Source organism: Neopsephotus bourkii, unplaced genomic scaffold (assembly GCF_033783945.1).
Source record: "Neopsephotus bourkii isolate Nb327-2 ecotype Australia unplaced genomic scaffold, CSIRO-AGI_Nbou_v1 NB_30, whole genome shotgun sequence".
Classification (NCBI taxonomy): Eukaryota; Metazoa; Chordata; class Aves; order Psittaciformes; family Psittacidae; genus Neopsephotus; species Neopsephotus bourkii.
Window position 1 is genome coordinate 903,423 of NW_026900547.1, and position 14,061 is coordinate 917,483.

Sequence of the window (14,061 nt, forward strand, 5' to 3'; positions counted from 1 at the left end):
CTGTGAGCTTTGGCAGCAACTGTCTGCTGAATTGATAGTATCTAATTTGTTTGTAGCTTGCTCCCTACAGCGCTGCACAATGAAGAACACTTGTGACACAAGCTCTGTAGGGGGGCATCCTCTCGAAAGAGGGGAGAGTTGTTCCTTCATTGGAAGTACACAAATGTCTTAGGATTTGGAGAGAACCAGAGAGCCTGCCACTCTGTGCAGTAGGGCATAGGTATGACAAAATGGCAAAGAGCTTAGTGTGAAAACAACAGTGCTGAGAACATTGAGGAATGAAGCACCAAGATGTCAGAAGCTTCTTAACATCCTCTGGGGACTGTGAGTTTGCTTTAAATGTGACAGCTAACAAGTAGCTCCACTGAAGCCAAACCTGGAAAAAAATCTTAGCTGTGTGAACATACTTGGTCTGGGCCTTGTCTGAGGTTCATCTTCCTCTTGGAGTTAGAGTAGAAATGGAAAATATTTTGCAAGTAATTTTTTTTCCTCCTGGTTATATTTTTTTGGTATTACCTAGCTCTGGTTTATGTTCAGCCTGTGGTAATGCAATCAGTAGCAAAAAATCTGGGAAGAAAGTAGCAGGAAATTACAACTTTGCTCAGAGGAGGAGTCTGTCTGTACTCTGAAGCAGTTCACACAAGACTTTCTGGTGGTTTTCTGCCTTTTTAAAATTTTTCTTTGCCTTTCTTTGCCAAGGTATAAGAATTGCAGTAGAGGTTAACCCACTGTGAAGTATCTCTGTATTGTCTCACACCTGTAATGATACCATTTGGAAAATTAAATTGTTTAAAATGTATCTCTGTGCTTTCTCAAAGAAGAATTGCTGTCATCCCAAGAAAAATCTCCATGTACCAAGGATGTCATAGTAAAAGTGGATTATAGCAAGAAGGCAGAGACAGACACTTCTATAGCTTTTGCTCCATCATTTAGTGAAAGAACTTCCACTTCACGTAAAGGTAACTTGCTAGTTAGCAATGAATTTTCAATTCTCACCGTTTCTCTCTTTCATTCTGTCTTCAGGTTCTCTATCCCCTCACCAGGGAACTATTTAAGGCAGTTTTCTGTGTGGAATAGAAGTGTCATGCTTTTCTAGCTGTTGATACGACATGGTTCAGTGAGAGGTGTCCCTCCCCATGGCAGGGGGGCTGGAACTAGATGATCTTAGGGTCCTTTCCAACCCTTACTATTCTATGATTCTATGATATCTAAGCACTAAAGTTCTTTGGTTCAGAGCTTCTAGTGTGTAGAATAAATCTACATCTTGTCCCTTAAATAAAACAGGGAGTAGACAATGACATGCCATAGTTTTTCTTTGTTAATGAGTTAAGCATTAAAAATTGCTTGAGAATCATGCTACACATCTGTACATTTAAGTGTGATTTGAAGACTGATAAATTTATGAAGATTTTTTCACCTTAGGCCAGAGTATTATACCCATGATAGCTGACACATACAATTTGCGATATTTTGACATGACAATAACTAATTTTCCTCTTATTTTTAAAATAAAAGCTCAGAGTGACTTAATAGTTACTTCAGAGGAGCCAGCAAGGAGAACTGCCATGCTTGACCTTGTGCTCACCAACAGAGAAGGGCTGATTTGAAATAATGAAGCTTCAGGGCAGCCTTGGTTGTAGCGATCATGAGATGGTTGAGTTCAAGATCCTCAGGACAGCGACAAGAGCATGCAGCAAGCTCACTGACCTGGACTTCAGGAGAGCAGACTTTGGCCTCTTCAGGAACCTGCTTACTAAGGTTCCATGTGATAATAGCCCTAGAGGCCAGGGGGGCCCAAGACTCTTTGTTGATGTTAAAGGTTGATACTGCAAGCTCAGGAGTCTTGTGTCCTAACTATAAGGAAGCATGGCAGAAGGGCCAGGAGACCTCCTTGGAAGGATAAGATGCTGCTGAGGAAACTTAAAGGGGGGAAAAAGAGGCTTATAAAAGGTGGAAGCAAGGACAAGTGGCCTGGGAAGAACACAGGGATGTTGTCCGGGAAGCTAGGGACCAGGTTAGGAAAGCTAAGGCCCAGTTAGAATTAAACTTCACTAGGGATGTTAAGGATAACAGGAAGGGATTCTATAGGTACGTGGTGAATAAAAGATAGACTAGGGACAATGTGAGCCCTCTCTGGAAGCTATCAGGAGAACTGGCTACCCTGGATTTGGAGAAGGCTGAGGTTCTGAATGACTTCTTTGCCTCATTTGTCACTGGGAAAAGCTCTGACCACACCACCCAAGTCTTGGAAGGCAGATGCAGGGACTGTGAGAATGAAGACCTTAGGCCCACTGTAGGAGAGGATCTGGTTCGAGACCATCTTAAGAACCTGAATGTGCACAAGTCCATGGGACCTGATGAAATCCATCCACGGGTCCTGAAGGAGCTGGCAAATGAAGTTGCTAAGCCACTGGCCATCATATTTGAAAAATCATGGCAGTCAGGTGAAGTTCCCGACGACTGGAAAAAGGGAAATATAACCCCCATTTTCAAGAAGGGGAAAATGGATGACCCAGGGAATTACAGACCAGTCAGTCTCACCTCTGTGCCTGGCAAAATCTTGGAGCAGATTCTCCTGGAAGGCATGCTAAGGCACATGAAAACCAACAAGGTGCTTGGTGACAGCCAGCACGGCTTCACTAAGTGGCAGTCATGCCTGACCAATTTGGTGGCCTTCTGTGATGGGGCTGCAGAACTGATGGACGGGGTAGAGCGGTTGATGTCATCTACGTGGACTTGTACAGGGCGTTTGACACTGTCCCACACGACATCCTTGTCTCTAGATTGGAGAGACATCAGTTTGGTAGGTGGAACACTTGGTGGATAAAGAACCGCCTGGATGGCCTCATGCAAAGAGTTGTGGTCAATGGCTCAGTGTCTAGCTGGAGACCAGTCATGAGTGGTGTCCCTCAGGGATCGTGTTGGGAACGGTCTTGTTCAGCATCTTTGTCGCTGACATGGACAGTGGGATTGAATGTGCCCTCAGCAAGTTTGCCTATGACACCAAGCTGTGTGGTTTGGTTGATATACTGGAGTGAAGGAATGCCATCCAGAGGGACCTTGACACGCTTGTGAGGTGGGCTGATGCCAACCTTATGAATTTTAACCATGGCAAGTGCAAGGTCCTACACCTGGGTCTGGGAAATCCCAGGCACAGCTACAGGTTGAGGGGAGAAGAGATTCAGAGCAGCCCTGCAGAGAAGGACTTGGGGGTGTTGGTCAATGAGAAAATGAACATGAGCTGGCTTCAGTGTGCATTTGGAGCCCAGAAAGCCAACTGTATCCTGGGCTGCGTCAAATGGATCGTGACCAGCAGGTCAAAGGAGGTGATCCTGCCCCTTTACTCTGCTCTTGTGAGACCTCACTTGGGAGTACTGTGTACAGTTGTGGTGTCCTCAGCATAAAAAGAACAGGGAACTGTTGGGACAAGTCCAGAGGAGGGCCATGAGGATGATCTGGGGACTGGATCACCTCCCCTATGTAGACAGGCTGAGAATGTTGGGCCTGTCCAACCTGGAGAATAGAAGAGTGTGTGGAGACCTTATAGCAGCCTTCCAGTATCTGAAGGGGTCTAATAAGAATGCTGGGGTTGGGAGGGACTTCAGTAGGGACTGTAGTGATAGGACAAGGGTAATGAGTTAAAACTTAAACAGGAGAAGTTTAGATTGGATATAAGGAGGAAGTTCTTTACTGCAAAGGTGGTGAGGCACTGGAATGGGTTGCCCAGGGAAATGATGAATGCTCCAACCCTGGTGGTGTTCAAGGCGAGGTTGAACAGAGCCTTGGGTGACATGGTTTAGTGGGAGGTGTCTCTGCCCATGCCAGGGGTGTTGGAACTAGATGATCTTAAGGTCCTTTCCAACCTTAAGTATTCTATGATTCCATAGTAGTTAAATGAGCAGTGTGAGTACAAATAAATCTGAGGATCTGGTAGTCTGCATTTGTGTTATTTTCTTTGTATGAAAATCCATTTCATTCTACATCTTTATTTTCTGTTTTTTGTGTACATTAGTAGCGCTTTCACTAACATCAAAATTAACATTTTTATTTTGTATCTTTAAAAATCTTCCAGAGGAGGACGAGGATGGAAAGACTCCAGCACAACCTCTGTTGAAAAAAGGCAGGCATTTTCCACCTTTTTTGTGTTAAATCATTCTTTTGCATTATTAATTTCAGTTTTCCTTTTGTATTCCTTTCTATACACACACACATATGTATATAAAAATAAATACATATATATACCTAAATGAAAGAGAGGAAAATATCAACTTTGCAATATTATTTCTTCATGTCTGCTGTGGAATATGCTTCGTCTTTTGGGATTTGACTGTGAAAAAATGCAACTTTGTGGTAATTCCCAGATGGAGTTGCTACTTACTGAGAAAGAATTTTGCTTATATCTTAAGATTTTGAACTTCTGTTGTTAAGTAACATTTGAAATGTATTGAGGAGCTTTTTTGTTAATAACTTTTTTGTTATTTTCTTCACTATTTCAACAGCTAGAAGCTGTTGGGTTTTAATGATGTAAAGTGAGATTACATCTTGAAGCACAAAATGCAGATGGAGTTTGGAAGAAGTCCCAGTATGCAGTAAAGTAAACATAAATCAGTCACAGATGTAAATTTAAAAATTCCCAATAAAGTAATGACTGAGATGAGTATCAAGCTCCTGGCTCTTGTTCAAACTCAAGTTTTATTTAAGAGAAAGGGGTTAATTTTTTCCTTTAGTTTCTTAAAAAATATATGTACCTGTATTAATCTAATTCAGAATGCCACTGTTGTCTTGTTCTTATCAAATCCAATAACTTTGCTATGCAAAATAGTTTATATCGTGGTTCATGATCTTGCCAGATGCAAAACAGTACTTGTTGCAAAAGACAGAATTCCAATATGCAGAACTAGCTTTTGTTTCACCATATGATTGAAGAAAAATGAATTTAAAGAAGGAAGATAAGTGCTTAAGACATGGTATTTACATGTAAATTAGTATCTACATGGTTTTACAAGTTTCATCATATTCAAGAGGTAGAAACAGTGCATGACTTAATACTCTGAAATAGGTATGAAAAGTTAGTTAAATTGTGCAGGCAGATGAGTGTAACTTACAGAGCCTTTATTTGTCAAATGTCTGCTAAATGACCTTGGATTTACATCTTCAGCTACTGTTACGATTTTGCAAGTTTCCTAAATGCAGTTCAATATATATCCATTCAATGAAAATTTGGATTCAAGTTGGGGGGGGGGGAAGAAAGTTACTACTTAAACTCAGAGATACCACAAAATACTCAGAAGTTGCATTTGATGAATTTCTGAGTGACTAAGTAAAACACTTCAATTTTATCATACTTTTTTTTGCCAGATTCAAAGATCCAGTCTTCTCCTTTAAATCTGACTGACCAAAGACTTCTTGATGCTAGTACTCAATTCCAGAAGAAACAAGGCAAAAGCAATATAGATGTCTGGTGGCTCTTTGACGATGGAGGTAATGTGCTTTCTACTTTAAAAATAAATGTTAAAAAATTACTGAAGTTACCTTTTAATTAATTGCTAATAGATATCTTTCAATCAGTTCATACATAAATTAGAAATTTGTGCTATTAAACACAATGCAATGTTTCCTGAATCATTCCCAAATTCTGGTCAAACTGCAGGTTTGACATTGTTGATTCCATATCTTCTTACAACCAAGAAGAAGTGGAAAGACTGTAGGATCAGAGTGTTCATTGGTGGAAAAATAAACAGGATTGATCATGACAGAAGAGCGTAAGTTTACCTTTAAAATTTTAATTCATAATGCTAATAGATCATGTTACGTAGGACATGGCTTTCTGTGCCTAGTAGCCTTCTTTCAGTTGTTCTTTAGCTGAGTTGTAATCATATTCTGTTCCCTTTTTCCAAAAAAAAGTTTGTTTTCCCACAGATTGTTTTGAAATGAGAAATGTCAAGTTAAAGTAATTTATTTGCAGCAGCACTGTCTGACATTAACGTTCTCTTTTTCAAATATTTTCTGAATTTGTCTTTTAAGGAAGAGCTCTTAATTTTTACAACCAAACACCTATTTATTTAACCCTGTGAAATAATTAAAACTCTGATCATACATAAAGGCTTGTTTTCTTGATACAGGATGGCTACTTTGCTCAGCAAGTTTCGGATAGACTTCTCGGACATTATGGTTCTTGGGGATATTAATACTAAGCCAAAGAAAGAAAAGTAAGTCTCGGAAAATTCAGCTTCTTTGTTTCCTGAATACTTGATTCATTCATGAATTTTGATTACTTCATTCTTTCATACGTGTCAGTTTTGATCAGAGTAGTTCCTGTGACATGCAGTAGTTCACAAAAACAAGGGAAATAAACCCAACATCCAAGAACAAAGAATTTTGTATTTTTTAAATTCTCTGGCCCTTAGACTGTAATACTAAAATTAGAAAAATACAGTTACAAGAATCCAGTTTGTCTGTAGTGAAAGAGAAATGCTCACAAAAAAATTAAATGGCCTTTATCTTACTTGGAGCCATAGTTTTAATGTAAAAAAGCTTGGTCTTCAAATAGCTATGTGATATTTCTGATTTTCAACTTTAAGAAACATTAAATTACAGATGGCTTTCAGTACAAACATGTAACAGCATATGTGAGATGAAAAAATATTATCCTCCTTTCCATTCAAGTCATCTTTATTGCGTTGAAGCTGTAAAACTATCTTTTATGTGGATTTGCATATGACTGAATAATTTCTCGTCATGCAAATTAGAAAATACTTGTTTGCAACTTATGTGAATGGTAAAGGCTAGTATGCATTCTTTTTTACTCTGCTTTCAGTCCTTTTTCTTAAGTGTATAGAGTATATCAATCAATTAGAACACTAGACTACTCCTGCCACTCTGATGCTTTTGGGATGTCTTAGCTCTTGGGAGCCTGCTATTTTTCAGTGTGAAAAACTTACAAGGTAGCACATATTTATGCATAAAAAGTTGAGCTAGTAGAATTACATGTTGTTATTTTTATTTCGTAGAGGTGATCCATAAGTTATTTCTTCTCAGAGCATTTTTTCTATCTCTGTGGGTACATTCCCCACAATATATCCAAAACCTGTGTAAGATGCTAGTTGGCATAAATAATAGCTGTAAGGAAAGCAGAGGAAGATGATTTAGGTTGCAATGTTATGTAATAGGATATTGTCACTACTTTTCCTTTTTGTTCAGGCAAAAAATAGCAGATCACATTTGTTTTTTCCCTTTTAATGAAGGTGAAGTCACCGTAAATTCAGTAAAGAGCACCAAGCGTAGAAAAAAAATATTTTTTTTTAAGCAGTGTGTGGGGTTTCCTGGAGGAGCAGGAACACCTCACAAAATGGGCATGTGGGGAGTGTTTAACTAGACAGAAGCTAACATGTTACACATACTGGTATTACAATTTATCCTAAGAAGTGTTCTTTAATGTCTGTTAAACTTGCCACACTGTAATTTGCAAACACAGAACACTGGCAATACCTTGTCATCTATATAAGAAAACCCCATTCAGATAGCATCAAAATGCAGTTACTTCATTGGATGCAAAACGTACATTTCATTATGTATAGGTAAAAATCTTGTTTTTCTCACATCTCACATGCTGGGTCTATTGAAAGAAAAGTTACTTCCATAACGTGTGGCAGCCTTGTTTGCTGTTCAAGTATCTTAATGTTGGTAGAGAAAGTAAGGTAAGTTGTTCTTTCTAGTAGAAACAAATGCCTCTTCAGTCTTCGTAAGGTTTTCTTCCAAAGTTTTTGCTAAAGTTCAAGTAAAGTCAAAGTAGCATCTCATATTCTAACAACTGCAGCAGGAAAACAAGATGGCTGTGGTTGGTTGCATTTGAGTGTGGCTCTAGGACTGTATTGCAAAGGTTAAAAAACAGAATAAAAACATCAAAGCCAAAATCCTAATGGCACTAGCATGAAACTTGATAGCTATTTCTTTTTAGTGTGACATGTAAACTTATCTTTCAAATTTAATTCTGAAGCTACTGCTACTCAAGTCCTCAATTTTCAAAATTGCAGTAAAACTCTTTACCAAAAGTTGTTTGGGTTTTTTATTTTTAAACTGGATAAAACTTTTTATTGCATGATGAAGAGTGAAAGCTCCTACAGATGTCCCTAATTGTTGAATTATGTGTGCATATATAAATACCTGATTGATGTTCTAATTGCAGTTGGCAATGAACAGATTTCAGTTCACTTTATTTTTACATGGTAATAAAACTTCCCGATGCCATGAAAGTCATCGCTGACACAGACTCATATCTGTTCTAATATGGTTCAACTTACTCGTTCCAGTATTGCAGCTTTTGAAGAAATGATAGAGCCCTTCAGACTTCATGAAGATGATAAAGAACAAGAAGTTGCAGATAAAATGAAGGAGGATGAACCATGGAGGATAACAGATAATGAACTTGAGCTTTATAAAACAAAGGTTCTGTATTTAATTTTTTTATCCTACTTCATTTGTGGGTGTAAAATCAGTGAGTTCATGCTTGTAATTATCTATTCCATAGTTGTTTTTACGCATAGCTGATGGAAAGCGGCATTTAAAACCATTTATGTGCTTTGCAAAAAAAGAAAAAGAATCATTTCTGCCTTCTGGGAAGGGGAAGGTCTAAATGCCTTTATTTAGTATAATAGTTTATATTCACCTGACTTTTTCTTTTCTTTTTTTTTTTAACCAAACATACCACATCTGGTTGTGGTGTTAACGAGCAATTAAAAGTTTGCCATTTTCCCCAAGTAGTCATGCACTGTAGAGGCATCAGAGGTACTCCTTTTAAATTGCATCTGTAGAGGAGACTCGGGTAGCATTTTGTAACAGGATTCAGATACAGACAGGTAACTGAAAAAAAAGACTGGTTAAAGTTTCAGTAATCTCAGTATCTTCAAGATGGTTTTGAATATATTCCACACATCTTTTTTCTTTCCTGTATGGGTTTTACAACTTCTGTGAGGATTTGCAGTAGAGAGGAAATGGGAATCTCTTAACTGCAAATTACCAAGGGGTTGGGGGAGAGTGGGAATTTTATGAAGTACAGTTAATTTATGGTTAATGACCTGCTCGATGCTTTGTTGTTCCTCATGTCTATAAACACTGCCAAAACTAATTTCAGTGAGTAACTGAAGTGATTTATTCTGTCTGCTAATAGCTTAATTGTTTCCTCAGACACTAGCCGCAGGCTAACTAGACTTCAGCTTATTTGAGAATAAAAGAACTATTAGAAATGGTTACCTCAAAGTTTTCGCTAGGAAGTTAGTTGACATAAGAGCAGAACACTACTGAGGAAGCTACCTGAAATGTTAAGACAGGGTAGGCCTACCATGGAGATGGAATCAGGACTTCACTTCTCTAAGTTTCTGTAACTGTAAGCTTCCAGGATACAGTTAAAAGAACCTTAAAGAGAGTATATAAGGGGTTCTTGCTTACAGGAGCTATGGAGGGTGGTACCATTATTAGAGTAACTACTTTAGACTTTCACAGTACTTGGCTTATTTCCAAAGTTTAAGCTTACTGCTTTCTTTCCTCCCAGCCTTGCAGTCATAGGTGGTTTGGAACAGTGGACAGGTTGCCAGACTGAGGTGGAAGTACATGCTTCCTCCAAGTGACTCGTACCAATTCATCATAACTGTTTTTCTTTTTTTTTTGAATAAATAAAATTCTTGTACTTTTATATAAAAGATCTTCTTAACAAGTTTCATTTTAATTACAGACTTACCGCCAGATTAGGCTAAATGAGTTGCTACAAGAGCATTCAAGTACAGCTAACATAATTGTCATGTAAGTAAATGATGTGTACTGTTATCCTAATTGATACAGAACTGTAATGTGTAAATATAGGTTAGGAAAAAACTGGTGCCTTGACACTAAAGTACAGAAATACTCAAGGTTTCAGTGCTGGAAATATTTGTTAGACATATGGAGATACTATACTAATAACTGAAAAATGGCCTGTGTAGTTTTAGATTAACTCCACATTTATAGTGGGTGGTCAGGATTCTTACATTCCTCTTCTGCATGCCAGATATTCCCCTTTCTTTCCTGTCCTTCCATTCAGATTTTTTTTCTAGGAAATCTGTCTAGTTAAAAGTTAAATTTCATCCTGCTGATGGATTTTCATGGAATTGTTTTTGGTGTAAACAAGCAGAATGAAGATTGTTAGGTTTCCTTAGAATCACAGAATAGTTAAGATTGGAAAGGACCTTAAGATCACCTAGTTCCAACCCCCTGCCATGTGCAGGGACACCTCACACTAAAATGTTATTATAAATAAAATCCTTGCTGTGTTTTTCTTCAGGATCATCACTTCATGAAGTAGTATTACAAGTGAAGTTTGAGTAGGGCAAATAAACAGTAGGGTTTTTTTAAGAGAAATGTATGCATGTTTTGGAAGGGCTGTGAGAAAGAATGTTAGATTGCACCAACACGGCAGGGAAAAAAAAAAAATAATACGGCTAGTTTTTAAAATTTTGATGAGTTTTTCAAGAAAATGTCTTTAACTGAGGAGAATTTTCCATGAACTTCCTGAATATAAAATGGTGGTAAGAGGCCGTAAGTGAGGGGTAATTAGATGTAAAGGCCTGTGGTGCTTAGGATAGGAGCTCTCAACCCATTAACTGAATTCTGGGGCAGGGGGAGGGGAAGTAAAAGAAAAACTGAAAAGGTTAGGAAATTTAATTTTGCATCTCCCTCTTTGCACAGTCATACTTTTATGTTTACGTGGCATGACTTGTACTCCACCAGGTTTCTCTAATTGTTGAATGCTTTTTTTCTTTGTGAATTGTAGGAGTTTGCCAGTTGCACGAAAAGGTGCAGTTTCTAGTGCGCTGTACATGGCCTGGTTGGAAGCACTGTCTAAGGATCTGCCACCAATTCTTCTTGTTCGTGGGAATCATCAGAGTGTTCTTACCTTCTATTCCTAAGAGTTCTGCACATGGGACAGCTATGATGAAATGGTACTTCAGTGTACAGTGGAGAGTGACTTACATATATATGATCTATAGTTTATTGACATCACAAAGGCAAAAAGTGACTCTTCTTTCACTATTTCACTGACTTGAAAGCACACAAGGGAAGTTGCTGTATTTCTAAAGGTGTGACATCTTCAGTTTTATTCTGTATTTTCTGTAATCTTGCTTAATGGGGGAGGATTCCTTGTTAGACTGAAGAACAAGACAAGCTTTTTGTTTGCTATTTGAATAGCAGCAATAAAATGTTTTATTTTTGATCAATAAAAGTATTATAGATTTATAAAAGCCTTTTAGCCTTGAGGTGCCTTCTGAAATTAACCAAATCTCATCCATACATTGTATTTTGTAAATTTATATAGAATGTCAAAAATCTGCCTTCAGCTAAGAGTTCAGATCAGACTTCCTTTAGTTTCTAGTCTCTTCCATATTACGATAAAACTGAATGCTGCTTTTCAGTCTTCCATCAAGATATTAGTTCTTAATACTGTATGTTTTCTATTGTCAGATTTTTTTTTTTGTTTTTATTATGATATCTGTTAGATTTAAAGGTCAGAATTAGGGCAGGTCAGTTGTATTAACACAATTTTATGATGTGATTGTCAAGACTTTGTGCTACTAAATTTTGTAAGTGTTAAAATAAAATTAGTTCCTACTAGCAGAGAATCCTTTTCTCAAATTTGACAATGTGTACTACTGAGATATATGGCTAACATTAGCTACTTTGGCAAAGGTGTGTCTAGAGCTTTGTAGCTCCAGTGTGAAGCCAAATTCATCTTGCTGTCTGAGGCTCTTAGTACAAAGTAGAAGAAAAAGACCTGTCCTACTTCTTGGCCTATTGTGTTTTGGTGTCACTTTCAAACTTACTTTGAAACAAAATTTAAGGCTTGAATGGGGATAATATAAGCAATGTGATGCTATCTAACAGAAAACAGTAAACACTATGTGAAAACTTGCTATCCAATATAAAATGTAAAAGCTACAGTTCTCGCATTTTTCAACAAATGGTTAAAAGGACCACTAGTTACTAGGGGAGATGTTTTTAGGTCAATTCGTTCAGTTGTCAGAAAATACATTTATTTTTATTAAATAATACTCAGGTTTGATTGTCTAGCCATTTAGGTCTCTTCCATACATCCCACTTTATACATTTTCTATGTTCACTAAAGAAACTGCCAATCTTGTATGCCCTTTTCATTGCATATTTTAAAAACTTTATAATTTAGTCTACTATGAACACCTACACAAGAAAATTCACTTAAGCCTTTGTATAAAGGTCCTAATGTGAACTATTTTTTAAATTCCTAATATATTTTGGATAGAAAGGATTACCTAAAAACATTTCACAAGCTTTTGATATTAGCATTGGGCATGCTACTGGATCAGTTTACCAGTGGTGGAGTTACTTTCACTTAAGGATGCACAGAAAGGTGTATTTTTATGCTAAATACAAGATCAAATTGAAATATAACTTCCTTTTGAAGGACAAAGTGTAATTGTTGTGTGGTAAAGCAGAGCTTCAAGTTGTTGTGATTAAAGATAGAAATACTCTACACAGTGCAGTTTACAATGTTGTCAACTTCTTGATAAACTGCAAAAAATCTTTATTTTGGCTGTTTCAGTTGGATTTGAGATTATTGAATGACTTCATTTATTAAAAAAAAATAATAAAAACAAGTAAGTGTTTTGCTGCTAAGTGTGAGATAACTGATGCCAGCATGAACCCAGCTTGTTACGATAGCCATTGTAAGACAAGACTGCAGTAAAAGTGCTATTTCCTTCCAGGTTGAGGGGGTGGGGAACAAATTTACCAGTGTATCTATTACAGGTTTTACAGTGTTTTTTTGGGGAAAGGGATGTCACATTGTGAGTGTGGAATCATTGCTGTGTTTCTTCTTGTTTTGTGGGTCACATTCTTTTGAACAGATGGGACAGTAAGGCATGGACTTAGTGCTGCTATCTTTAAAAAAAAAATAAATAAATAAATACATGCACAGGTACACTTACTTTAAAGATTTTTTTTTTTTTTTTTGCCCATTCAGGAAAACATTGCTTGTGATCTATAACACAGAAACCAAATGAAGTGTGTGTATACATGCATATATGTGTATAAAAATTATATAAAATATATCTAAATATGCATATGGGGATAGTTAAAGTAGTCTGTGAAGTAATGTAGGATGCTTTTCACATGCACTCTCAGAAGTCCACTAATGCTAGGCACGGGGTCAAGCTTCAAGATTATTTCCTACACTAAAATTTCAATAGTTAACGGTAATTGTTTGCAAGATGTCAGTTAGTGGCAGTCACTCCAAACTTCTTCTTTTGATTTTGATGTCAAAATTAGGTATGTTCCAATCATTAATTACTTGAAAAATGAAATCACTTACACATGGCAATTCATACCTTCTGTAGATTAGATTTCTTTATATGGGTTTAGAAAGACAGTTGTAGCGGGAGCAAATCAATTATTTATTTGTTCACTTGTATTTAGGTTTCCTTTTACATATACATTCTTTTTATATGCTTTTTCTGACATTGCATATTTAAAAATAACTGAAAATAATTTAAAGATCTGAGCATTAGTGGGTAATGGCCCACTTGGTTTGAAGAGGTAAGATTTGATACTGTACTGTAACTGTCACACACAATGCTTTTCTAATGTTTAACGTGATTATTGCAGTTAATACTTTGTACCAGGGGGATGTCACTGCAATAAAAGGAAGTGAATTCAATACAACTGTCTTGTCTTACAAAGCCTTTTTTATTGGTGGGGATAAGGAATACTGTCTATAGTAACATTAATACTGAAAATAGTTCTTGATAGGTGAATATGCTTATTGTATGCATCTGTACGTAGGTTTATTGTGGAATTTGCTTAGGACCATGCAGAACTTAAAAGGAGACAAGTGTTTTGTTCTCAGGGAGGGGGTTTGCTGCTGCTGGGCTAGGAACAGCAGTTGTTTTGCATAACAGAATTACACCTTGTTTAGCTGTCTTAAAATTTCTCATGACCTGCAAAACAGTGCAGACCAGTCCACAACATGTGGTATGCTTAAGCTGGAATGTTAGTATCTCA

At 37.1% G+C, this 14,061-nt stretch overlaps 1 protein-coding gene across 6 annotated transcripts in view; it reads left to right on the forward strand.

Moving 5' to 3' along the window:
- SLC12A2 (solute carrier family 12 member 2) overlaps window positions 1–13,722 on the forward strand; it is a 63,405-nt gene extending 49,683 nt beyond the window's left edge. Inside the window, exons 20-27 of one of the 6 annotated variants that reach the window (XM_061377837.1) lie at window positions 819–959; window positions 4,073–4,120; window positions 5,359–5,481; window positions 5,651–5,762; window positions 6,123–6,209; window positions 8,310–8,445; window positions 9,728–9,795; window positions 10,802–13,722. In XM_061377837.1, the coding sequence (XP_061233821.1) occupies window positions 819–959; window positions 4,073–4,120; window positions 5,359–5,481; window positions 5,651–5,762; window positions 6,123–6,209; window positions 8,310–8,445; window positions 9,728–9,795; window positions 10,802–10,937 (851 nt within the window). In that variant the 3' untranslated portion in view covers window positions 10,938–13,722. Of the gene's footprint in view, window positions 1–818; window positions 960–4,072; window positions 4,230–5,358; window positions 5,482–5,650; window positions 5,763–6,122; window positions 6,210–8,309; window positions 8,446–9,727; window positions 9,796–10,801 lie in introns of those variants that run through there. The other 5 variants (XM_061377925.1, XM_061377516.1, XM_061377679.1 and 2 more) reach the window with 5 other exon arrangements.
- The last annotated feature ends 339 nt before the right edge of the window (window positions 13,723–14,061 follow it).